The sequence below is a fragment of the Salmo salar genome, chromosome ssa01, assembly GCF_905237065.1.
Source record: "Salmo salar chromosome ssa01, Ssal_v3.1, whole genome shotgun sequence".
In the NCBI taxonomy this organism is placed as follows: Eukaryota; Metazoa; Chordata; class Actinopteri; order Salmoniformes; family Salmonidae; genus Salmo; species Salmo salar.
The window spans coordinates 131,449,293-131,476,898 of record NC_059442.1 but is presented as its reverse complement, the minus strand read 5'-3'; the positions used below and the strand labels follow the sequence as shown (position 1 = coordinate 131,476,898).

Genomic DNA, 27,606 nt, shown 5'->3' with positions numbered 1-27,606 from the left:
TTGTCCCAAATGTCAGCTGAAGGACAAACCGCACAGCATACCGGTAAAGTAAGTTAAAAAGTAATTGTATTCAATGTTCTGGCTTGTAAGGAACATTTACACGATTTTGCAAGCATTCGTTTCATGTTGTATACCAGTTAATTGTGTATTACAGCTTGATTAATCAGACTATGGCCTCCGTTAGTACCTACAAAAATACGCTATTGCTATGCCTTCTATTCTCAACCAATGACTGTCTAATATGAGTTCTCCACGCTTAGTGATTCTTTAAAGACGTCAATTCCCATGCACCACCAGGAGTTTGACGTCATCAGGAAGTACCCGTAGTCAGAAATATTTTGTTGAGTTTTGTTGTTGTCCAGCAAAGGTAGGTGTTTCTGAGTTTCTATTAAATAGAGTAATGCCCAAACACTATGATTGAATACTTTAAACATTGGCACATGTACTGCGTTTTCGCTATTTATCTACATAGCATGCCAAAAGAGAACTTAGCCTAGATAGTGATGAAAGCAACCCTGCCAAGTGAACTATGACCCATATTCATTGTAAGTTGTCCGCGGCAGTCATTGAATAGATTTATATTGTACAAAACCTTTTATCAAGCTATATTGAATGCACAGTAGCATGTAACAAAATGTAATTAATATATATAGTTAATAAAGGTGTTCATATGATTTAATTGTTATGATAGGCTAACCGCACACTGTCACACTGAATAGCATGTTCATTACATCACATAAAATACATCAGAACACCCATCTTTCAACAGCGGTTCCGTTCATGGCGCTTGCTGGTGTGCGTGTCATCGAGCTTGCGGGCCTGGCCCCAGCGCCCTTTTGCGGCATGATTCTGGCTGACTTTGGCGCCAAGGTGATCCGAGTGGACCGGACCAAGGTTGCAATGACAATGGACACGCAGGCTCGAGGCAAGCGCTCGGTGGCGATCAACCTGAAGAGGCCAGAGGGAGTAGCTGTGCTGAAAAGACTCTGCATTCAATCAGATGTCATCCTTGAGCCCTTCCGCAAAGGTCAGACATGTTCATATTTGGATATCATTGAATACTTCAGTTACTGAATTGTGAAAATTCCCCCTTATAGACTAGATATATGGGATTATTGAATGCCACTTTATTTTATAGGTCAATTATTGACAGGTGATAAGAGATGAGAGTCAGGGTTAAAGGTTTATAATTTGAGTCAGGGTTAAAGGTTTGTAATTCAAATGTACTTTTGAAGGTCCAGCAGTAACTCCTGCATCCATAATGTGAGCATGCGTGTACTCTATCAACCATTTACTAAGTGAAGAGAGCAACATTACATGTCCACCACGGCCTGATTGGGAGTGGATGTACTCTACAGTGTAAGAAAATGCATTTGTAAGCACCAGCTGGTGTTGGCCAAGTCGTAAATAAGGAAGGGATTCCCATACACAGTTTGATTGTTCCCACATGTATTCTGCTCAGAACACACGTCAAAGTGAAACGTGTGACGGAACTACTGATGTGCTGGGTTACAATGTGAGTTTCTCTCCTCCTTTGGTGTAAAAAAGGCTAAGCTCTTTGCTCAGATTAAATGCAGAAGACACATACTGGGACATTTTCAGTTTCCAGGAATTGTGTACAGATTCTTGCGACACGGGGCCGTGCATTATAATGCTGAAACATGAGGTGATGGTGGCAGGTGAATGGCATGACAATGGGCCTCAGGTTCTCGGCTCAGGATCTCGGCACAGTATCTATGCATTCAAATTGCCATTGATAAAATGCAATTGTGTTCGTTGTCCATAGCTTATAGGCTGCCCATACCATAACCCCACCACCACCATGGGGCACTCTGTTCACAACGTTGACCGCTCGCTCACACAACGCCATACACGCTGTCTGTCATCTGCCCGGTACAGTTGAAGCCGGGATTAATCCGTGAAGAGCACACTTCACCAGCGTGCCAGTGGCCATCGAAGGTGAGCATTTGCCCACTGAAGGCGGTTACGACGCCAAACTGCAGTTAGGTCAAGACCCAGGTGAGGATGACAAGTACGCAGATGAGCTTGCCTGAGACGGTTTCATCAGTATTCCAGGTGGCTGGTCTTAGATGATCCCGCAGGTGAAGAAGCTGAATGTGTAGTGCCTGGGCTGGCGTGGTTACACATGGTCTGTGGTTCTGAGGCTGCTTGGACGTACTGTGAAATTCTCTAAAACAACATTGGTAGTGGGAAAAAAAAACTAACATTTTCTGGCAACTGCTCTTTTGGACGTTCCTGCAGTCAGCATGCCAATTGCACGCTCCCTCAACTTGAGACATATGTGGCATTGTGTTGTGTGACAAAACTCTACATTTTTAGAGTGGCCTTCTATTGTCCCCAGCACAAGGTGCACCTGTGTAATGATCATGCTGTTTAATCAGCTTCTTGATATGCCACACCTGTCAGATGGATGGATTATCTTGGCAAAGGAAAAAATGCTCACTAACATGGATGTAAACAAATTTGTGCACAACATTTGAGAGAAATAAGCTTTTGTGCGTATTGAACATTTCGGGGATCTTTTATTTGAACTCGTGAAACATGGGACCAACACTTGTTGCGTTTTTTATATTTTTGTTCAGTATAATTGTAATTTTGTCAGGCTTGCCTTTCCAAATAAAATTGAATCGTTTTTTGCTCATATAATTAATACAAACACCTTGCTTAGTGTCAGATAGCCACTCCTATAAAAATGGTAGAGTAAAACATCCTAATAAAGGACCTCTGAGTACAGCAAAAAGGTTTGATATACCTCGACTGGTATGCCATCCAGCCCTGGTGTTTTCCCGGATTTAAAGGCTTTAATTGCGTCAAGAAGTTCCTCTGTAATTTGTCCTTCACATGAGTCTTTCTGTACAGCTGTTAATTTTACACTTTTAACAGAACAAATATTCAGTTAGAGATGGAGACCGAAATGAAAACAACATATGCTTAAAGTACTTTGCTTCCTCTTTCAAAATATAGTTTGGTGATTTCATTTGGAAAACGTTTCTGTAAATTATTTTTCGTAGTATTTCTGTTGAACATGAGCTGTACTTACTTTCCCACTTCCCTCTATTCAGCTGGTGGCTGAATTGAAAGGACATTTTCCCCAGGGTTTGCACTGTGGTTGGTGTGTCTGATGGTCATATGAGTGCAGGGTCTATAGAAAGAAATAGACCGTGCCAGACAGTGTCCCTGGAACAACCTCAACTACATGACTCAGACTGTAGTGGTTTGCAAGAGGCTTCAGGCTTTATTTGCTTTGTGGTGCATTGTCTTCTGTTTCTGTGGATGTGGTTTAAGTGTTTTGGTTTTGAATAAGCTGTGCCTGGCTAATGGTACACTTTGTTACACCTCTGTACTTTTATTCCTAATTTGAAGCGTATGTAAAGTCTGTTCCTCTCTTTAAACTGTGTGTTTCTATGTAGGAGTTATGGAGAAGCTGGGCCTGGGTCCAGAGGAGCTACTGAAAGAGAACCCTCGTCTGATCTACGCACGCCTCACTGGCTACGGCCAGAGTGGAGCCTTTGCCAAGGCTGCTGGTCACGACATCAACTACCTCGCCATGTCAGGTAGAAACAACTTGACTTTACGTCCATCCGGGACATAAGATGTGGAACAGCCTCAGTTGAAAATCAGATATAGAAATGCACACTATTCAATGGCATATTACTTAGGACTGATAGCACTACAATTAATGAATGGTCTCGATGGCAACCATCTCTGTGGCTGCACGAGTAGAGTGCCATTTTTGCATCCCTTTTGATATTGTAAATATAAATTGTGCACCACTATTGCATACCATGTTATATTACATGAAGTTCCCTTTAACCCTTAGCCAACAATGGTCACGCCCCCGCAGAAATTGAGTTAACATAATAAAAAAATCCCCATCAGTCTAAGATAAAGATTTTTTTTGCGTGGGCTGCATCTCAATCCACTGCATCCGCCGATATCGCCCTTCTTCATCTGCGGTGAAAGGTGGCAAAGTTAGAGGAGTGCTTGTCAGACCGGGAGACATCTCAAAAATCGGTCTTCTCATGAAAACGTCTGAACGGTTTGGCCTATTATGACCACTCTATTGAAAGATGAGACTCTCGAACACTGTGGTGTTTTGCTCTAGGATGCCCACAAGCCTCAAGACTCGTCTGAAGTTCCCCGGTATCAAAATGAATGGAAGTACAGTACAAGTCAAAAGTTTGGACACCTACTCATTTTAAGGGGTTTTCTTTATTTGTACTATTTTCTACATTGTAGAATAGTAGTGAAGACATCAAAACCATGGAATTATGTAGTAACCAAAAAAGTGTTAAACAAATCAAAATATATTTCAGATTCTTCAAAGTAGCTACCCTTTGCCTTGATGACAGCTTTGCACACTCTTGGAATTCTCTCAACCAGCTTCACCTGGAATGCTTTTCCAACAGTCTTGAAGGAGTTCCCACATATGCTGAGCACTTGGCTGCTTTTCCGTCACTCTGCGGTCCAACTCATCCCAAACCATCTCAATTGGATTGAGGTCGGGTGATTGTGGAGGCCAGGTCATCTGATGCAGCACTCCATCACTTTCCTTCTTGGTCAAATAACCCTTACATAGCCTGGAGGTGTGTTGAAAAACTAATTATAGTCCCACTAAGCGCAAACAAAATGGGATGGCTTATTGCTGCAGAATGCTGTTGTAGCCATGCTGGTTAAGTGTGCCTTGAATTCTAAATATGTCACCAGCAAAGCACCATCACACCGCCTCCTCCATGCTTCACGGTGGGAACCACACATGCAGAGATCATCCGTTCACCTACTCTGCATCTCACAAAGACACGTGGTTGGAACCAAAAATCTCAAATTGGGACTCATCAGACCAAAGGACAGTTTTCCACTGGTCTAACGTCCATTGCTTGTGTTTCTTGGCCCAAGCAAGTCTCTTGTTATTATTGATGTCCTTTTAGTAGTGGTGTCCTTGCAGCAATTTGACCATGAAGGCTTGATTCACGCAGTCTCCTCTGAACAGTTGATGTTGAGATGTGTCTGTTACTTGAACTCTGAAGCATTTATTTGGGCTGCAGTCTGATGTGCAGTTGATTTATAGATTTCTGAGGCTGGTAACTCTAATGAACTTATCCTCTGCAGCAGAGAACTCTGGGTCTTCCTATCCTGTGGCGGCAGTCATGAGAGCAAGTTTCATCATAGCGCTTAATGGTTTTTACGACTGCACTTGAAGAAACTTTGAAAGATCTTGAAATTTTCCAGATTGACTGACCTTCATGTCTTAAAGTAATGATGGACTGTCGTTACTCTGCTTATTTGAGCTTTTCTTGCCATAACATGGACTTGGTATTTTACCAAATAGGGCTATCTTCTGTATACCACCCCTACCTTGTCACAACACAACTGATTGGCTCAAACTCATTAAGAAGAAAATAAATTCCACAAAATCACTTTTAACCAGGGACACCTGTTCATTGAAATGCATTCCAGGTGACTATCTCATTAAGCTGGTTGAGAGAATGCCAAGAGTGTGCAAAGCTGTCATCAAGGCTACTTTTAAATAATCTCAAATATAGAATATATTTAGATTTGTTGAACATTATTTTGGTTACTACATTATTCCATATGTTATTTCATAGTTTTGATTATTCTACCATGTAAAAAAAAATAAAGAAAAACCATGGAATGAATGTGTACACACTTTTTTGACTGGTACTGCACAGTGGCAAGAAAAAGTATGTGAACACTTTGGAATTACCTGGATTTCTGCATGAATTGGTCATGAAATTTGATCTCATCTTCATCTAAGTCACAAATAGACACACAGTGTGCTTAAACTAATGACACACAAATTATTGTATATTTCTTGTTTATAATGAATGCATCATGTAAACATTCAGTGTAGGTTGGAAAAAGTATGTGAATCCCTAGGCTAATGACTTCTCCAAAAGCTAATTGGAGTCAGGAGTCAGCTAACCTGGAGTCCAATCAATGAGACGAGAATGGAGATGTTGGTTAGAGCTGCCTTGCCCTATTAAAAAAAACAACACTCACAAAATTTGAGTTTGCTGTTCACGAGAAGCATTGCCTGATGTGAACCATGCCTCGAACAAAAGATCTCAGAAGACCTAAGATTAAGAATTGTTGACTTGCATAAAGCTGGAAAGGATTACAAAAGTATCTCTAAAAGCATTGATGTTCATCAGTCCATGGTAAGACAAATTGCTGAACTTTCTCCATTTTATAGACACTGTTGCTACACTCCCTAGGAGTGGCCGTCCTGCAAAGATGACTGCAAGAGCACAGCGCAGAATGCTCAATGAGGTTAAGAAGAATCCTAGAGTGTCAGCTAAAGACTTACAGAAATCACTGGAACTTGCTGGTATCTCTGACGAGTCTACGATACGTAAAACAGTAAACAAGAATGGTGTTCATGGGAGGACACCATGGAAGAAGCCGCTGCTGTCCAAAAAAAACATTGCTGCACATCTGAAGTTTGCAAAAGAGCACCTGGAAGTTCCACAGCGTTACTGGCAAAATATTCTGTGGACAGATGAAACTACAGTTGTGTGTTCCTTCCAAACAACTCAACTATGTGTGGAGAAAAAAAGGCACAGCACACCAACATCAACCTCATCCCAACTGTAAACTATAGTGGAGGGAGCATCATGGCTTGGGGCTGCCTCAGGGCCTGGACCGCTTGCTATCATCGATAGAAAAATTAAATTAATTCCCAAGTTTATCAAGACATTTTGCAGGAGAATGTAAGGCTATCTGTCCTCCAATTGAAGCTCAACACAAGTTGGATGATGCAACAGGACAACGACCCAAAACACAGAAGTAAATCAACAACAGACTGGCTTCAACTGAAGAAAATACACCTTCTGGAGTGGCCCAGTCAGTCCTGACCTCAACCCGATTGAGATGCTGTGGCATGACCTTGAGCAGTTCACACCAGACATCCAAATAATATTTTGGAGCTGAAATAGTTTTGTAAAGAGTAATTGTCCAAAATTCCTCCTGACCATTGTGCAGGTCTGATCCGCAATTACAGAAAACGTTTGGTTGAGGTTATTGCTGACAGTCAGTTGGACGTGCACCCCATAGCGCTACTGAATTGTCAAAAGCCACGCATTCTCGTTTTCCGGTTGAGCACACACACAGCATTGCTATTTCATTAATAATATATCTACCCACATGTCCAGGGTTTCTGGTTTTCTTTTATATTCCAGTATTGAGGGACTGTTCCGTGCAGGAAAGTTAAAATCCAAAATTGTGTCCATTACCTTTGTTGGTTGTGTATGTAATTAGTACAACAAGCTTTGGCATGCCAGATGTGTGCTCAACGTGTCTGCTTCGCTGCCATCATTACTTGAATGTGGGAAAATACTGTTTTGCCAAAATGACTTCCACCAATCCCTGTGGCCTAGATGATTATAGTATCTATGCGGACCAAAGGTGCCACTAGGTTTTATTCCTGTCAATGTCCGTTCATGCAATAGGGCTATATGAGTCCAAAAAGATGGACATCATCACCAAGCTGTGTCCTTTGATGCCTGCAAATCAAAGGCAGCTCTGGAATGCCTTGGCTGTGAACAGCATTGCTGAGGGTGAGGAGTTATATGGAAGAGCACTGAAGACGTTTTACTTAAAAATGAAATGAAAATGTTACTTAACTATTCAGCATTTTTATCAATTGTAGCTAAATGTAATTTGTGTCCTCTTATGAATATGCACATGTAAATACTGTAAGTTTAAAATTAATTCTTAAATCTGTTATTTATTCAAAATTGTCTTAAGTGTCTTCAAAACAAAATCTATACAAATAATTTAATTGACAATATCATGGTCATTTTTTATAATTAATATTACCCTATGTCATACTTTATGTTCCAATACATCATTATATATTACAAGATAGGTCATCATTTTATGTACTTCAAACAATTTGCTGTGCTACTTTTCACATTTTATTCTTATAACAAGACATGGGCTACTTATAAAACACAGTATGTAATGTGACTGACGCAGAACCTACGTCTCCATGTAAATGCAACTGGGATCTTAGTGGAAGACACACAAAGGATGCAGTTTCAGCTCTGTTACACTGCCAGTAATTACACTGTTATTAATAGCATACATGAGAAGTATAGTAAACTAACCAATGAAAATGGCAGATACTGCTCTTTGCTTGGTATTACCCTGCAATTTGTAACATGTCCTGTTTCTACCGATGCAATTCATTTGGAAACTGTCCCAGCTTCATAACTAATCAGCTAACATTGGCAAATTCTGTAATTTGTCAGGCAAGAAAACGAGATTTGGAGACCGTTGTGCTTCGCTTGCGACCCTGTTATTTGATCATCTCCTTAGAAAGACAACTATAACTATGCCTTATCAAAATAGATTAAAGATGACACTATGTGCAGGTTTAATATAATTAATCTTTTACTTTGTTAGATTCTAGGTTAAACTTGGAACATTGTTATACTCAGAAGTATCATATCGTATCTAAGGAGTGATAGACTGGTTTTTTTTTAAATCAGAAGTTAATGGTTCAGTAGGAGCCAAATGGCTTTGGAATGTGTTGGGTGGACGGGAGGAAGTCACAGGATTGCTACAGGGGATACGGATGGACATCTGTGGATTAGGCAAATCAGGGGTTGAGGTCAGATCCCCTTAAGGGAAAAATTATGGTTTATTACCCTATTACTTCGTCTTCCTGACGAACCTTAAAAGATGTAAGGAGAGAAAATTGGAGTGTATATATACTTGTGGTGGTGGAAACATGTTTTGTCTGAATGCAGCTGTATTGACCCTCTGGGTAGAATAAACTTGATTAAGCTTTCATAATGTCCGTTGAGTGTTTTTACTCTGAGAATTAAAACCTAACACTTTCAACATCCTAAATAAACAAACAATAGTTGAGGATGTGTTGAATCTGTAAACCGTTGTGCCACATACTTTTGACTTCTTACCACGTAGGCTCCCAAACTTTTTTGGCCCACGACCCCATTTCGATATTTCAAAATTCTAGCGACCCCAACCATGTGAAGGAACAAAAAATGTTATTAACAGCCATCACATACAGTTGAAGTTGGAAGTTTACATGCATTTAGTTTGGCGTGATTAAAACTTGTTTTTCAATCACTCCACACATTTCTTGTTAACAAACTATCGTTTTGGCAAGTCGGTTAGGACATCTACTTTGTGCATGACACACGTAATTTTTCCAACAATTGTTTATAGACAGACTATCTCACTTATAATTCACTGTATCACAATTCCAGCGGGTCAGAAGTTTACATACACTAAGTTGACTGTGCCTTTTTAAACAGCTTGGAAAATTCCAGAAAATGATGTCATGGCTTTAGAAGCTTCTGATAGGCTAATTGACGTCAATTGGAGGTGTACCTGTGGATGTATTTCAAGGCCTACCTTCAAACTCAGTGCCTCTTTGCTTGACATCATGGGAAAATCAAAAGAAATCAGCCAAGCCCTCAGAACGAAAATTGTAGACCTCCAAGTCTGGTTCATCCTTGGGAGCAAATTCCAAACGCCTGAAGGTACCATGTTCATCTGTACAAACAATAGTACGCAAGTATAAACACCATGGGACCACGCAGCCGTCATACCGCCCAGGAAGGAGACTCGTTCTGTCTCCTAGAGATGAACGTACTTTGGTGCGAAAAGCGCAAATCATTCCCAGAACAACAGCAAAGGACCTTGTGACGATGCTGGAGGAAACGGGTACAAAAGTATCTATATCCACAGTAAAACGAGTCCTATATCAACATAACCTGAAAGGCCGCTCAGCAAGGAAGAAGCCACTGCTCCAAAACCGCCTTAAAAAAGCCAGACTACGGTTTGCAACTGCACATTGTACTTTTTGGAGAAATGTCCTCTGGTCTGATGAAATAGAACTGTTTGGCCATAATGACCATCGTTATGTTTGGATGAAGAAGGGGGTGGCTTGCAAGCCGAAGAACACCATCCCAACCGTGAAGCACGGGGGTGGCAGCATCATGTTGTGGGGGTTCTTTGCTGCAAGAGGGACTGGTGCACTTCACAAAATAGATGGCATCATGAGGGAGGAAAATGATGTGGATATATTGAAGCAACATCTGAAGACATCAGTCAGGAAGTTAAAGCTTGGTTGCAAATGGGTCTTCCAAATGAATGACCCCAAGCATACTTCCAAAGTTGTGGCCATATGACTTAAGGACAACAAAGTCGAGGAATTGGAATGGCCATCACAAAGCCCTGACCTCAATCCTATAGAAAATGTGTGTGCAGAACTGAAAAAGCATGTGTGAGCAAGGAGGCCTACAAACCTGACTCCGTTACACCAGTTCTGTCAGGAGGAATGGACCAAAATTCATCCAACTTATTGTGGGAAGCTTGTGGAAGGCCACCTCAAATGTTTGACCCAAGTTAAACAATTTAAAGACAATGCTACCAAATACGAATTGAGTGTATGTGAACTTCTGACACCCTGGGAATGTGATGAAAGAAATAAAAGCTGAAATAAATCATTCTCTCTACTATTATTCTGACATTTCACATTCTTGAAATACAGTGGTGATCCAAACTGACCTAAGACAGGGAATTTTTAACAGGATTAAATGTCAGGAATTGTGAAATGCTGAGTTTAAATGTATTTGGCTAAGGTGTATGTAAACTTCCAACTTCAACTGTACTATTAATATGGGGCTATGACAGTCAATTGCAAATTAGTCTGACAATTTATCTCAGCACCACTAATGAGATGGGTGTGCTTGATGCATCTCAAAGTCAGGGGGTGTGGTTGACCTAATCTCTCCTGTCACATCCAACTTGAATCGATATTTGTTTTCAATGCAGACGAGAGCACTGAATCCGCGTGCCATGAGTTTAAATGCAGAGGCTTGCCCGCTGTTCCGTGATAGATGGAGCCCCATCTGTGCAAAAGCCCACCATTTTGATCCTATGGAATTTGTTTTTTGTCAATATAGCCACGCAGCACACTGAACATCCCCTGTGCCGTTTCATGCTCGGGAATCGTGAGACGGAACAATATGTCATCGTGAATAGCATCCCCCGACCATGTATTGCAGCAAACAAAAGTCAATGCATCTCGGTTCCCACAGCTAACGTCCATTTGGAGTGATTAAGGTGGGAAGATTTTGAATCGTTCAGAGTTTCCTCTTGATTGCTAGCTATAGCATCAATTCTTAGTTTCAGTGTTATCTGACAAAGGAATTGATGTGAGTGTCTGTGCTTCTGCCTCCCCACACATTGTTTTCCCCATATCTCCCAGGCTCCTGAGTGTTGCAGCGGTCTAAGGCACTGCATCTCAGTGCAAGAGGTGTTACTATAGTACCTGGTTCGAATCCAGGTGTGATTGGGAGTCCGCTAGGGCGGCGCACAATTGGCCCAGCATCGTCTGGATTTGGCTTGAGTAGGCCGTCATTGTAAATAAGAATTTGTTCTTAACTGACTTGCCTAGTTAAATAAAGGTTAAATATAATTTTTTTATATTATTTGTGGCCGGTAAAATAAGTCTCTGCAATAGTGTGTGGTTTCATAGCGTAGCAGGCTTAGCCATTCACCATGGGAATGATTAAAGTGCAACGGTCAAGTACTGCCTTTTTCCCATGATTTAAGTAATGTAGTTGATTTTAACTTTTAGATTTGAATAATTGTTCTTATGGTTAACCATATTGCAATGATTTTGAGACCATTTTTTTTTTGTATGCTAATTTTAAAAAACAAAATGTTTACCAAGATTTTGGAAATTCTCCCGCACCCCCTCTTTCAGATCAGGTGACCCCACATGCGGTTGAAACCCCAAGTTTGGGAACCGCTGCCCTAAGAGGTGATTATTTGGAAGAGAGCATGTGTATGGTTGAGAAATAGGAGGAAGGAAGAGAGAGACGTGTGAGAAGGAGAGATTATGTTTTTGACCACAACTGTAGCCTATTTGTTACTCCGCTCCTCTCTCTCCCTCTGTTATTCTGTTCCTCTCGGTCAGTGAAAACGAGGGAAGTGATGTGGTAAGTCAGGGATCAATAGCAGAAAGCAGGGAGGAAGAGGAATTAGAGATGTGGAGCGAGAGGAACATGAAGAGAAACGATGGCTTTACAGTGGTGTGGTGTTGGACTGATCATGTTCATACCTGCTACAAAAGGACTAAATTAGGAAAACACTGCTGGCAGCAGAATCCAATATACAGCAGAGAGTTTCTACTTCAATGCAACTCAAACATGAACGCAATGGATATCCCAGTGGCATGTCTAATCGCTGATTGTCTGCGAGTGGATTACAAACCCAAATGCAAATGTGTACAACGTGGGGGAATCAGACAGACTAAAAAAAATGTGAGAACTAACTTCCCTTACCCACCACCTTACTGATCAACGCCCAGTCAGCGAGGGCAAAAGCCAATGAGCTGTCAGCGAATCTGCGCTTCCAAAATCAGTAGTGGGAGGCCTGTTTGCTGCCGTTTACTGAGACTTGGCTGGATGACAGAGTCCCGGACAGGGAAGGGGAGCCGTCCGGCTTCACACTGGTCAGAGCGGACTGTGATCTGAACGTCACAGGGAAAACATCACGGCGGTGGCATCTGCCTGCTTGTCAGGGACCAGTGGTGTAGATCGATCCTGGTAAGAGAGCGACTCTGTACCCCCGACATTGTACTGTGTACATTCAACCGAAAGCTAATACAGCAAAGGCATCAGAGATTATTTATAATCTGTCACAGAAACTGGAATCCATCTCCCCGACACACCCAAAATACATTTTAGGTGATTTTAAAAACTGCACTTTGCACAAGGTCCTACGCACGTACCAACATTATGTGAAATGTCACACCAGGAAAAATAAGACTCTTAATTTGTGCTATGGGACAATACCAAATGCTTCCTCTGCCACCACCAGACTTACACTGGGGACATCAGACCACAATGTTGTCTACCTTCGGCCAACCGACTGTCGGCTCCTGGAGAGGGAGAAACCTACAGTTAGAACTGTCCTCGTCTGGAACGACAATAGTATCACTTGTCTCCAGGGTTTTGAATGTACTATGTGAGAGGTATTTGAGGACAGCAGCTCTGATCTTAACGAACTCAGATGTTATTTCAGACTATGTAAACTTCTGTGTTGAGTCAATTGTGCCTACTAAAACCTGTAAAATTTAGAGTATTAACTTTTTGAATTGCTTGTTGGTTTGGCAATGCCACTATCAGCCAGAAAAATATGTTGAGAAGGATCACCACCGCAGCAGGCAAGGTCCTTGGAGTCAAACAGACAGGCTTGGTCAGGCCCTCAGCAAGGATCACAATTATTTAGACCCAAGCTATCCCCTGTACCTGAACTTTGAACTACTCTCTTTTATTTATTGGTATGTACATGATAATGCAACAAATTTTCCCCATGGGGAGGGACAATAGTCAGTAATTAAGTAAGTTGTTTGCATTTTTTACATTATTACAGAAGTAAACATCTTCGTTAATACAATAGCCTACTTTGTATGGGTGCATTTAGAATCTTTCTCGCTCTAATACTTGTTGCATTTACTGAATTGTTGTCAAAGTACTCTTTTTACATTTTGTGCCATATTGTAGGGTGGAGCCGTGCTTCAAGAAGTTTCATGGCATGTTGTAGGCTAAATACAAACACTGACATGAATTTGTCCTACAAATCTTATAGGGAAATTGGGTTTTGAAATACTTTCTAAATATTGTCCTCTGGTCACATTTAGGATTTTGTGTGTGTGTGTGTGTGTGTGTGTGTGTGTGTAAATAATAAGTATAATATAATTATACTTTTTGAATGAGTAATTTAGTCAAATTTACAACAATTTGAAATAATCTAGGGTTTTTTGTTGTGTTGAGTTAACTGTTTTTTGATAGTGAGTGTTTTTACACAATGGAAGACTGAGTGTAATTCCTATTGACATGAATGTGGTGTCATATTATTATTTTTTTGTTATTTAGCAGACGCTCTTATCCAGAGCGAGTGCATACATTTTCATTTTTTTTTTTTTTCTTACTGGTCCTTCGGGGGAATCAAACTTACAACCCTGGTGTTGCAAGTGCCATGCCCAACTGAACTACATGGGACACTATATTAAAGAAGAGGTTGTGCTCTTAAACTAAGTTAGCTCAAAAACAAAGAACAAATGTCAAGTTATGTCTGTTTTGAAATGTGTGAGAAAATTACCTCCGTTGCTGAGAATTTTCAATCTACAGCAGAATTCTATTTAAGTGAAAATGCCAGAGAAGCAGGTGTTTGGAGGATATATTGGCACAGGTGTTGTTAGGCCCGATACGAAGTCGAGGGCCGGCAAACCGTGGCAATATATCCTCCTAACACCAGCTTCGAGGGCATTATCACTTTTATACAACGGGTTACCAACATATTCAAATAATGATTGACATATATTTTTATGAATTTATTCATACTATTTCATCCTTCCACAAGATATAGTCTTGACACAAATCTAGGATTGCTACCCAAACCGGCTGTTTGTTTGCCAGAGACGCGACCCAGTCGTTCGTTCTAAATGTTACATTGCCATACTGGCTGGTAACGTTCTTATCCCTTGCTTGCTAGCTAGCCAACTACGGCTACCTTACAGTCACGTCAAACAGTGCAGCTAGAATAACAACAGTAGCTGCATTTGCATTTGTTTTCAGCTGTTTTTCTAGTGACATTTATTTGGACCCATCCAAAACAATGAGGCATGATTTCACTTGGCATAGAAAATGTGCTCTCTCGTCAGGACATTGTTCAGAGGAGCTAGCCAACAACACAGCTAACAGAATCACTTCAAACTGAAGCAGGAAAGACTGCAAACTAGCTGCACTTGTTTCATTTTACCTTTTTTTCAATTGACATTTCTTTGTATATATCCATAAAAATGATGCCAGCTGATTCATGATTTCTACTGGCTGAGAAATGCTGCTGCTTGTCCCGACTCCCGATACGTTCATTACAATGGGACAGCTGGAGATCGAATTTGAATATTGAAACATTGTTACCGATATCGGAGAGACAGACAGCGAGGTTTATACAAATCTCTGCTGTTAAACTAAATGTTAGCCTAAAAGATGTGAGATAATGTTAAGATTTTTATAGTGGAGATCAAGTATGTCAATTGCCTGGCTGGGCTGATGAGACAGTGGATTGCGCAGTCAGATGGAACAGAGTAAATAGGCATTTTAAACATCATAGATTTTGCCGGTGGTAACTTGTGGAATAGACACCAGCTGGAATGCAATTTTAACCAATCAACATTCAGGATTAGAACCATCCATTGTATAATGTGGCCTAAAATACATATTTGAAAATGTGCATATCTTTTAAAGGTCTCTCTTGATCAAAACATCAAGAGAGACCTCTGTGGGATATTCAGTGCTGTGAGCTCCCACAGAGCTCTAGCTTGGCTTCCTGAAATCACATTTCATCTCATTTTAATCCTGTCCATCTATGACAGTTTTTTTGTTGTTGTTTAAAATCTATAAATTATTTTAGATTTAATGGCTAAGTCCATCTCCAAATGTGCTATAGTGAAGAAACCGCTTTCCCCTGCTGCACTACGGTGTAAGGATTGCATGCATGTGCATTGTCAGTGGCTATGATGTAGGGTTTAGCCAGGAGTTGGACAGTCGGAAGAGCAAATTAAATGGTAGGAGGGACATCCCAACTTCAAGTGATTTTAGATTTCACTGTTTGAGAAGTATTGAGTCCTAAGCAACTTACATACACATTGTTTGAAGTAGAATAGACCAACATAGCTACTGTAGTAGGTCAAAGCTGTGTGCTGGAAAACCTTGGTAGTGCATAGATGGAGTAGGCATTGTGACGTTCATGGGAATTTCCTTTTTCAGCTTCAGACAAATGCCTACTTCTCACTTAAAATGTAGTTTTGGGTTTTTAATTACACTACATGACAAAGTATGTGGACACCTGCTGGTCGAACATCTCATTCAAAAATCAAGGGCAGTAATATGGAGTTGGTCAGCCCTTTGCAGCTATAATAGCCTCCATTCTTCTGGGAAGGCTCTCTACTAGATGTTGGAACATTGCTGCGGGGACTTGCTTCCATTCAGCCTTGAGCATTAGTGAGGTCGGGTACTGATGTTGGGAGATTAGGCCTGGCTCGCGGTCGGCGTTCCAATTCATCCCAAAGGTGTTCGATGGGGTTGAGGTCAGAGCTCTGTGTAGCCTCTAAATAAGATATGGTGCCACCAATTACCTTCAGAAGTCACATAATTAGTTAAACAAAGTCCACCTGTGTGCAATCTAAGTGTCACATGATCTCAGTGTGTGTATATATACACCTGTACTGAAAGGCCCCAGAGTCTGCAACACCACTAAGCAAGGGGGACCATGAAGACCAAGGAGCTCTCCAAACAGATCAGGGACAAAGTTGTGGAGAAGTACAGTTCAGGGTTGGGTTATAAGAAAATATCAGAAACTTTGAACATCCCACAGAGCACCATTTTTAAAAAATCCTTTATTAAAAAATGGAAAGAATATGACACCACAACAAACCCACCAAAACTCACGGACCATGCAAGGAGGGCATTAATCAGAGAGGCATCAAAGGGACCAAAGATGACCCTGAAGGAGCTGCAAAGCTCATCAGTGGAGATTGGAGTATCTGTCCATAGGACCACTTTAAGCCGTACATTCCACTGAGCTGGGCATTACGGAAGAGTGGCCAGAAAAAAGCCATTGCTTAAAGGAAAAAAATAAGCAAGCATGTGAGAGAATTCCCACACATATGGAAGAAGGTACTCTGGTCAGATGAGACTAACATTGAGCTTTTTGGCCATCAAGGAAAACACTATGTCTGGCACAAACCCAACACCTCTAATCACCCCGAGAACACCATCCCCACAGGTAAGCATGTTGGTGGCAGCATCATGCTGTGGGGATGTTTTTCATTGGCAGGGACTGGGAAACTGGTCAGAATTGAAGGAATGATGGATGGTGCTAAATACAGGGAAATACTTGAGGTAAACCTGTTTCAGTTTTCCAGAGATTTGAGACTGGGACGGAGGTTCACCTTCCAGCAGGACAATGACCCTAAGCATACAGCTAAAGCAACACTCAAGTGGTTTAAGGGGAAATGTTTTAACATCTTGGAATGGCCAAGACAAAGCCCAGACCTCAATCCAATTGAGAATCTGTGGTATGACTTAAAGATTGATGTACACCAGCGGAACCCATCCAACTTGAAGGAGCTGGAGCAGTTTTGCCTTGAAGAATGGGCTAAAATCCCAGTGGCTAGATGTAGCAGGCTTATAGAGTCATACCCCAAGAGACTTGCAGCTGTAATTGCTGCAAAAGGTGGCTCTACAAACTATTGACTTTGGGGGAGTGAATAGTTATTCATGCTCAAGTTCTTTTTTGTTGTTGTCTTGTCTTATTTCTTGTTTGTTTTACAAGAAAAAATTATTTTGCATCTTCAAAGTGGTAGGCATGTTGTGTAAATCAACTGATACAAACCCCCCAAAAATCTATTCTAATTCCAGGTTGTAAGGCAACGAGGTAGGAAAAATGCCAAGGGGGTGAATACTTTCGCAAGCCACTGTAAGGACTTATCATTTAGACTAGATTTGTTTTAAGATCATTTACTTTGTTTATTGTTTGTACCATGGTCCATACAGACATTAAGAAAGGATGATGTATCCTCCTCCATCTCTGCTTCTTTCACTCCATGTATTCCTCTCCTCTTGTGTCAGGCTTGTTGTCCATGCTGGGCCGGAGCCATGAGAAGCCCTACGCTCCTCTGAACCTGTTGGCAGACTTTGCAGGCGGGGGTCTGACCTGTGCCCTCGGGGTGGTCCTGGCCCTGCTGGAGCGGACCAGGTCGGGAATAGGGCAGGTCGTTGACACCAGCATGGTGAGTACGAGATCACATCAGCTCAGTTGATGTCTGAGCAGATCCACAGGTGACATTTACACCCACAGTGCTGTTCTCAGTACGCTGCCAGGCATCAACAACACCTACAGTACTGTTTTCTGTACACCTCCATATCCTCTAAAGGCTTGTACATTGCAGCATACAGATTTTTGCCTGAAAAATGCTGTAGGATATAATGTATTTTTAACAGTAGATAACGCTGTGACATTGAACGAGGGCACTCAACAACAGCAGAAACTTCCAAACTGTTTTTTTTCTTTCCTACCCCTTTAACCTGAACACTGCTCAGACACAGAAGTCACAATCACAACACATTCAGCATGTCTTATGGTTTGCTCCGTACAGTCCCACTACACACTGTAAAATCCCAGATCAATTCCATCACTAAACCAACCCAGTACCACAATCGCAACTGAAAAAAGTAAAGAATACTGTATCTGTGATATTTTTAAGAATTCTCATGTAGCATGTGAATTTTAAATGCCATTCATGTCCAGTATGGAGATTAGGTGGGATGTAAGATGTGCTCAGTACTTGACTTAGGCAGGAGCTCACCGGAACTGAGTTACAGTTCATAAGGAAAGGAGTCAATTGAAATAATTTCATTAGGCCCTAATCTATGGATTTCACATGACTGGGCAGGGGCTCAGCCATGGGTGGGCCTGGGAAAACAGTCCCACCAACTTGGGAACCAGGCCCACCCACTGGGGAGCCAGGCCCAGCCAATCAGACTTTTTTTTTTCCTCACAAAAGGGCTTTATTACAGACAAATACTACTAATTTTCATCAGCTGTCAGGGTGGCTGGTCTCAGACGATCCCGCAGGTGAAGAAGCCGGATGTGGAGGTTGTGATTGTGAGGCCGGTTGGGCGTACTGCACAATTCTCTAAAACCGCGTTTGGTAAAGAAATTAACATTCAGTTGTCTGGCAACAGCTCTGGTGGACATGTCTGCAGTCACCATGCCAATTGCACGCTCCCTCAACTTGAGACATCTGTGGTGTTGCATGACAAAACTACACATTTTAGAGTAGCCTTTTATTGTCCCCAGCACAAGGTGCACCTGTGTAATGATCATGCTGTTTAATCAGCTTCTTGATATGCCTTTCCTGTCAGGTGGATGGATTATCTTGGCAAAGGAGAAATACTAACAGGGATGTAAACAAATTTGTGCACCAAATTTGAGAGATCATCTTTTTGTGCATATGGAACATTTCTGGGATATTTTATTTCAGCTCATGAAACATGGGACCAACACTTTACATGTTGCGCTTATATTTTTGTTCAGTACATAAACGGTACCAGCACTTTTAAAATGAGTACCAGCACCTATTTCAGTCCAAGTCAAGCACTAGATGTGCTCAAGATGTGGTTTTATTAACTTTTGCCGCACCTCACTGTGTCATATTTTTATTAGATCCCTAGACGCCATGATGCCTGAAGCCCCATTTTCAATGAATATATTAACGTCCCCTCCATGATCGCTGTAAACATTACATTTTGCCTAAGGCTTGTACTTTTCTTTTTCCTCCAGGGATTGTTGGTACTTTTCCATAGCTTTTATAAAGTTAGTGACCCCAATTTTAAGGCGAATACTGTGTATTAAGGAGATCTCCAAATGTACCCCTCCGAAGAATTAGACTGTTTAAGTTACAGGAAAAATCATATTGTAGCTATTAAAATGCATTCTGTAAACCAACAAAGACATAATTATCTTTATGTAGACCCCATCTGCAGGTATACAAATTGTATACAAGCAGCCGGCTACTTCCTATTCATGCCTGTGATATTGATGCTTTATTAGTAAGAAGTACTAATATATAATACTGGCCTGCTGGCCCCCCTACCTCTGAGGAAGCACAGTTCCCGCTCAGCCCAGTCAAAACTGTTCGCTGCTCTGGCACCCCAATGGTGGAACAAGCTCCCTCACGACGCCAGGACAGCGGAGTCAGTCACCACCTTCCGGAGACACCTGAAACCCCACCTCTTTAAGGAATACCTAGGATAGGATAAAGTAATCCTTCTAACCCCCCCCCTTAAAAGATTTGATGCACTATTGTAAAGTGGTTGTTCCACTAGATATCATAAGGTGAATGCACCAATTTGTAAGTCGCTCTGGATAAGAGCGTCTGCTAAATGACTTAAATGTAATGTAAATGTAAATGTAAGTATATGTAATATGGTGATAACTGCGTCAGTGATGGGCCATGACAATCACATCGTTATTGTTGGTCTGCAAGGCAAATATCCCTGACATTTTGTTCAATGCCAACCATCTCAAAAGATTCCCTTAACCTATCGCCACAGGCAATCAAAACCAGGCAAACATGAACACAGCTGTGAGGGGTCAGACTGACTGCCAATAGATACTTACCACAGTAGGAGGTAATTCCTTCTCTTGCTAGAACAAAAGACACCACTTGCTGCGTACTGACCTAGTACCGACGAACCAGACGTTTCTAAATGTAGAATCGTCTGCCTGTCGGTGGCCGGCAAATTTACTTTAAGCCAATCAAAGAGTACTACTGTCTGCGTGACGTCAAAAGGAAAAAAGCGGGTACTTTTCCCCGGTGTAATCCACCCCCTTTTTCCTTATGATTTTTTTTTTGTACTGTATTTTTTTGCCATTTTATGAATGTGTTATTCAATGTGGGCTGTAGCAGTAGTAGTAAAGTCCAAATTCAATTTCATATCAAATGTATATATTTTGGGGGGGAATACTTAAAGGGGTCCTAAAATTCTAAATCAAATAGCTAAATGAACCATGTTATGACCATCTAAAAACAATTCCATATGTCACCCCCAACGACTCATGGGATTAACACAAAATAGGTAGCTAGCTATTCAACTGACTCTCGGCAGCTAACAGGCAGCTGCTTCATTCAAAAACAAATCCATTGTGATTTAATTATAATGTTACTCGCTAAGCTAGTTGTGGCCATCTGGCTAGTATCAACAAGGGCTTACTACAAATTCTAGCTAGCTAGTAACAACACTAGTGCATCTTGCTAGCTAACGTTTTCTATCTAGCTACAAATTTTAAGCAGGCAAAAATAACGGTACTGACATCTTGGGGTCTGGAGGATTTTAACGAGGCTCACGGCGGAAGATCTGTTCTATGTTAACAGCAAAAATGTACTGCCGACACTCTTGGCAGAGGTGCTAAACTGTTATAGACCTATATCCATCCTGCCCTGCCTTTCAGTCTTCGAAAGCCAAGAAAATAAACAGATCACCGACCATTTTGAATCCCACCGTACCTTTTCCACTATGCAATCTGGTTTCCGAGCTGGTCATGGGTGCACCTCAGCCACGCTCAAGGTCCTAAATGAATGATATCATAACTGCCATCGATAAAAGACAGTACTGTGCAGCTGTCTTCATCGACCTGGCCAAGGCTTTCAACTCTCTCAATAACTGCATTCTTATCGGCAGACTCAACAGCCTTGGTTTCTCCAATGACTGCCTTGCCTGGTTCACCAACTACTTCTCAGACAGAGTTCAGTGTGTCAAATCGGAGGGCCTGTTCTCCGGACCTCTGGCAGTCTCTATGGGGATGGTCCAATTCTCAGGCCCACTCTTTTCTCTGTGTATATCAGTGATGTCGCTCTTGCTGCTGGTGATTCTGATCCACCTCTACGCAGACGACACCATTCTGTATACTTCTGGCCCTTCTTTGGACACTGTTAACAAACCTCCAGATGAGCTTCAATGCCATACAACACTCCTTCCGTGGCCTCCAACTCCTCTTAAATGCTAGTAAAACTAAATGCATGCTTTTCAACCGATCGCTGCCCGCACCTGCCCGCCCGACTAGCATCACTACTCTGGACAGTTCTGACTTAGAATATGTGGACAACTACAAATTCCTAGGTATCTGGTTAGACTGTAAACTCTCCTTCCAGACTCACATTAACCTGTCTAGGCTAGGGGGCAGTATTTTGACTTTTGGATGAAAAGCGTGCCCAGAGTAAACAACCTAATACTCGGGCCCAGAGTCAAATATTAGTAGATTTGGATAGAAAACACTCTAAAGTTTCCAAAACTGTTTGAATGATGTCTGTGAGTATAACAGAACTCATATGGCAGGCAAAAACCTGAGAAAAATACAACCAGGAAATGAAAATCTGGTTCCGTAGTTTTTTCAAGTCCTTGCCTTTCTGACACACAGTGAGTTAGGGTTCATTCTTCCTAAGGCTTCCACTAGATGTCAACAGTCTTTGGAAAGTTGTTTGAAGCTTTTGCGGTAAACACAGACCGAAGGAGAAGGCTGGGAAGCAGGTGACTCCGAAAATCACTTGAGTTCATTGCACGCGTTCACGTGAGAAGGGACCTGTGTTCCAAAACATTTTTCAAGACTATTATTGAAGTTTGAACTTAAAATGGCCCTAAAGATTGATGCTATACAACGTTTGACATGTTTGAACGAACGTAAATATAACTTTTTCTTGACTTTTCATCGTCACATTTCCCTCGCGCGCCCTACATTTTGAGTAGCCTACTGAACGCGCAAACAACATGGAGTTATTTGGACATAAATTATGAACTTTATCTAACAAAACAACATTTTTTGTGGACCTGGGATTTAAGTGAATATTTCTTATGCTATTTATGCATTTAGATGACTCCAAAATGGCGGGTATCAATAATTGCCTGCTGTTTTTTCTGAGCGCAGTATTCAGATTATTGCAAAGTGTGCTTTCCACGTAAAGTTATTTTGAAATCTGTCAATGCGGTTGCATAAAGGAGTAGCCTATCTATAATTCTTAAAATAATTATGTATTTTGTCAACGTTTATGAGGTGTATTTTTGTAAATTCACCAGAAGTTTTTGGTGGAAAATACATTTTCTGAACATCAAGTGCCAATGTAAAATGCTGTTTTTGGATATAAATATGAACTTGATGGAACAAAAAATGCATGTATTGTCTAACATAATGTCCTAGGAGTGTCATCTGATGAAGTTTGTCCAAGGTTAATGCATAATCTTAGCTGGTTTTGTGCTTTTGGACAGCTACCGTTGCTTTGAAAATGCTAAGAAAATGGCTGTGTTCTTTTGCTGTGGTGGTATCCTAACATAATCTAATGTTTTGCATTCGCTGTAAAGCCTTTTTGAAATCGGACAATGTGGTTGGATTAACGAGAGTCTTATCTTTAAAATGGTGTAAAATAGTTGATTGTTTGAGAAATTGAAATGATTAGATTTTTGCTGTTTTGAATTTCGCGCCATGCTATCTTGTCAAGCAATCCCGGTAATGGGATGAGAACGGGAAGGGGTCCCATAGAGGTTAAGCATCTCCAATCCAAAATTAAATCTAGAATCGGCTTCCTATTTCGCAACAAAGCCTCCTTCACTCATGCTGCTAAACATACCCTCGTAAATCTGACTATCCTACAGATCCTTGACTTCGGGGACGTCATTTACAAAATATCCTCCAACACTTTACTCAGCAAACTGGATGTAGTCTATCACAGTGCCATCCGTTTTGTCACCAAAGCCCCATATACTACCCACCACTGCGACCTGTATGCTCTCGTTGGCTGGCCCTCGCTTCATATTTGTCGCCAAACCCACTGGCTCCAGGTCATCTGTAAGTCTTTGCTAGGTAAAGCCCTGCCTTATCTCAGCTCACTGGTCACCATAGCAACATCCACCCGTAGCACGCACTCCAGCAGGTATATTTCACTGGTCACCCCCAAAGCCAACTCCTCCTTTGCCTGCCTTTCCTTCCAGTTCTCTGCTGCCAATGACTGGATGAATTGCAAAAATCTCTGAAGCTGGAGACTCATATCTCCCTCACTAACTTTACGCATCAGCTGTCAGAGCAGCTTACTGATCACTGTACCTGTACACAGCCCATCTGTAAATGGCCCACCCAACTACCTCATCCCCATATTTGTTATTTATTTTTGCTATTTTTGCACCCCAGTATCTCTACTTGTACATCATCATCTGCACATCTATCACTCCAGTGTTAATGCTAAATTGTAATTATTTCTTACCTCCCTAATCTTACTACATTTGCACACACTGTATATAGATTTTTCTATTGTTTTTTTTCTTCTATTGTGTTAGTGACTGTACGTTTGTTTATCCCATGTGTAACTCTGTGTTTTTTTGTCGCACTGCTTTGCTTTATCTTGGCCAGGTCGCAGTTGTAAATGAGAACTTGTTCTCAACTGGCCTACCTGGTGAAATAAAATAAAAATACAAAAAATAGGTGCTTATCGGCAGGCCCGGTCCTGGACGTTCTGCCGCCCTCCTCCTATCCCTGAAAAACTAGAATCGTGTAGCCTACATGTCGGCCCACAGTGCAATTTTATGAATGCCCATCCATGGCATTACCGTTTGTAAAATAGGCAGTTTCATTGGCTTTGTTAGCCTAATCCTGATTCATAACCAAGGCTAAAGACTAATCATTTTTTCTATTTAAAATCTGCATATCACCTACCCAAGTTTATCAGGAGTTATTTTTGAGCTTGCCGTATTTGCAATGAGAATCAATGTTTACACAGCGGGAAATGCAAAAGTATTTTCTTCACTATTATCAGCTCATCAAAAATGTATGAAAAGGCTTACAATTGAAATCACTGATTCATGCCAATTTAGCTGGAGTAAAACTCCCAGACAGAAGTTGTGAGTAGCCTAATTTCATTGCATATTGTCCATTTTTATTTCGACCTGTCCTGTTTTTTGGAAATAGTGTTTGTTAACATGTTAAGTCATATTCAAATCGAATCTTGGACAGGGCGACATTTAGGCTATTTGATCAGAGACCAAAAACTTTTGTTTTATCATAACATTGTCATAAATATGATCTTCAGTCTAGGCTACAGACAAACTCCATAGGCTGCTACTGTTTCTACTACAGGCCACATGATTTATGTTTGATGACCTGAGCGTTGGTGGAGCGCCACAGCGCTGCGTCTCTAACAGCATCCTGGAGAGGCTCGCTGGGCATGGACAAGACAAATATTTTACGTCCCTGACTTTGGCAAAGTGGGTACAGCTTATCATGGGGCAGCATCAGCACTCACCTAAATAGTTCATATACGACTGGGTGAAAGAATTGTTATTGTTTTTGGGCATAATTATGTGAGGTGCTATGTGTTGTTGGAGGTGTCTTGGTCAGTTTAGCCCTAATGGGCGGGCCGACCCTGCCTATCAGCAGACAGCAGTCAGTGTGCTTGGTGTGTCTGACGCTTGACCGTTGGCATCTTTAATGCAATGATATTATGTCTATGCAGATGTTAACGGTGCTGTACCTAAACTCATTTCACAACTGAGATGACATTTCCTGTAATGGTTTCTTATTCTATGGTCAGTGACTCTGTCACATTATTCAAAATACTTAATACTAGGGCTGGGAATTGCCAGTGACCTCACCATACGATATTATCCCGATACTTAGGTGCCTATACGGTACGTATTGAAATTCTCACGATTCTATAGCTATTGCGATTTGATACTGTGATTTTTTTTTTTTATTGCAATTTGATGTTACACACATTACTCACCAAATGTCTGCTGCAGTGGGACAAGAGGGAGCCATGAGAAAATGAGTTATCAATCATGGAAATAAGTGCTGAAAACAGATTGGCTCCCTTTTTAAAAATAAGCTGGAGAACAAGCTATGAAGGAAAAATACTGGAGTTTTGGTCCAGGTACAGCCAACTAGCACTCAAATAATATTGCCATATTGTCGATACGATATCGTCAAATAATATCCCGCCATGTAACTATCGATTCTCCCCCACATCACTACTTAATACCTTTTTTCTTTTGTTATTATACAAGTGGAACGTTTGTGTAGGAATTTAGAATGCTCATACTTTATTTGTTTGATCAGCCGATGTGTAGTTGCTACTATTGACATTTATGATTGACATGGCTAGTGGGACACTCCCCTGCCAGGTTATAAAGAGGCCTCCCACCTTTTCAAGTCTCTCAGTCGAGCACCTGATTCCCATTTTGTTCGAGCTGGCTGAAGCACATTTGGGTACGCTTTCTTTCCATTGGCTATTACTCAATATTGCAAGCGAGGACTTTAATAGAGTTCAGTTGATGTTATTTAAATGTTGTGTGATCTATGGATGGCTATGTCCACAGTACATCATGATTATGTTTACAGTTGGTGGCTTGTGTAATGTATTGGAACTATTTTATTATAGCGTTGCCGGCGGAAGTACAGTGGGGGGAAAAAAGTATTTGATCCCCTGCTGATTTTGTACGTTTGCCCACTTACAAAGAAATGATTAGTCTAATTTTAATAGTAGGTTTATTTGAACAGTGAGAGACAGAATAACAACAAAAAAATCCTGAAAAACGCATGTCAAAAATGTTATAAAATGATTTGCATTTTAACGAGGGAAATAAGTATTTGACCCCTCTGCAAAACATGACTTAGTACTTGGTGGCAAAACCCTTGTTGGCAATCACAGAGGTCAGACGTTTCTTGTAGTTGGCCACCAGGTTTGCACACATCTCAGGAGGGATTTTGTCCCACTCCTCTTTGCAGATCTTCTCCAAGTCATTAAGGTTTCGAGGCTGACGTTTGGCAACTCGAACCTTCAGCTCCCTCCACAGATTTTCTATGGGATTAAGGTCTGGAGACTGGCTAGGCCACTCCAGGACCTTAATGTGCTTCTTCTTGAGCCACTCCTTTGTTGCCTTGGCCATGTGTTTTGGGTCATTTTCATACTGGAATACCCATCCACGACCCATTTTCAATGCCCTGGCTGAGGGAAGGAGGTTCTCACCCAAGATTTGACGGTACATGGCCCCGTCCATCGTCCCTTTGATGCGGTGAAGTTGTCCTGTCCCCTTAGCAGAAAAACACCCCCAAAGCATAATGTTTCCACCTCCATGTTTGACGGTGGAGATGGTGTTCTTGGGGTCGTAGGCAGCATTCCTCCTCCTCCAAACACGCCGAGTTGAGTTGATGTCAAAGAGCTCCATTTTGGTCTCATCTGACCACAACAGTTTCACCAGTTTTCCTCTGAGTCATTCAGATGTTCATTGGCAAACTTCAGACGGGCATGTATATGTATTCTTGAGCAGGGGGACCTTGCGGGCGCTGCAGGATTTCAGTCCTTCACGGCGTAGTGTGGTACCAATTGTTTTCTTGGTGACTATGGTGCCTTGATCATTGACGAGATCCTCCCGTGTAGATCTGGGCTGATTCCTCACCGTTCTCATGATCATTGCAACTCCACGAGGTGAGATCTTGCATGGAGCCCCAGGCCGAGGGATATTGACAGTTCTTTTGTGTTTCTTCCATTTGCGAATAATCACACCAAATGTTGTCACCTTCTCACCAAGCTGCTTGGTGACGGTCTTACACATTCCAGCCTTGTGTAGGTCTACAATCTTGTCCCTGACATCATTGGAGAGCTCTTTGGTCTTGGCCATGGTGGAGAGTTTGGAATCTGATTGATTGATTGCTTCTGTGGACAGGTGTCTTTTTTACAGGTAACATGCTGCGGTTAGGAGCACTCCCTTTAAGAGTGTGCTCCTAATCTCAGCTCGTTACCTGTATAAAAGACATCTGGGAGCCAGAAATCTTTCTGATTGAGAGTTGGTCAAATACTCATTTCCCTCATTAAAATGCAAATCAATTCATAACATTTTTGACATGCGTTTTTCTGGATATTTTTGTTGTTATTCTGTCTCTCACTGTTCAAATAAACCTACCATTAAAATT

At 41.4% G+C, this 27,606-nt stretch overlaps 1 protein-coding gene across 1 annotated transcript in view; it reads left to right on the top strand.

Moving 5' to 3' along the window:
- Positions 1-242: 242 nt before the first annotated feature.
- amacr (alpha-methylacyl-CoA racemase) overlaps positions 243-27,606 on the top strand; it is a 51,805-nt gene continuing 24,441 nt past the window's right edge. Inside the window, exons 1-4 of the mRNA XM_014129329.2 lie at positions 243-367; positions 770-1,027; positions 3,432-3,575; positions 17,724-17,884. Of these exons, the coding sequence (XP_013984804.2) occupies positions 781-1,027; positions 3,432-3,575; positions 17,724-17,884 (552 nt within the window). The 5' untranslated portion in view covers positions 243-367; positions 770-780. The remainder of the gene's footprint in view (positions 368-769; positions 1,028-3,431; positions 3,576-17,723; positions 17,885-27,606) is intronic.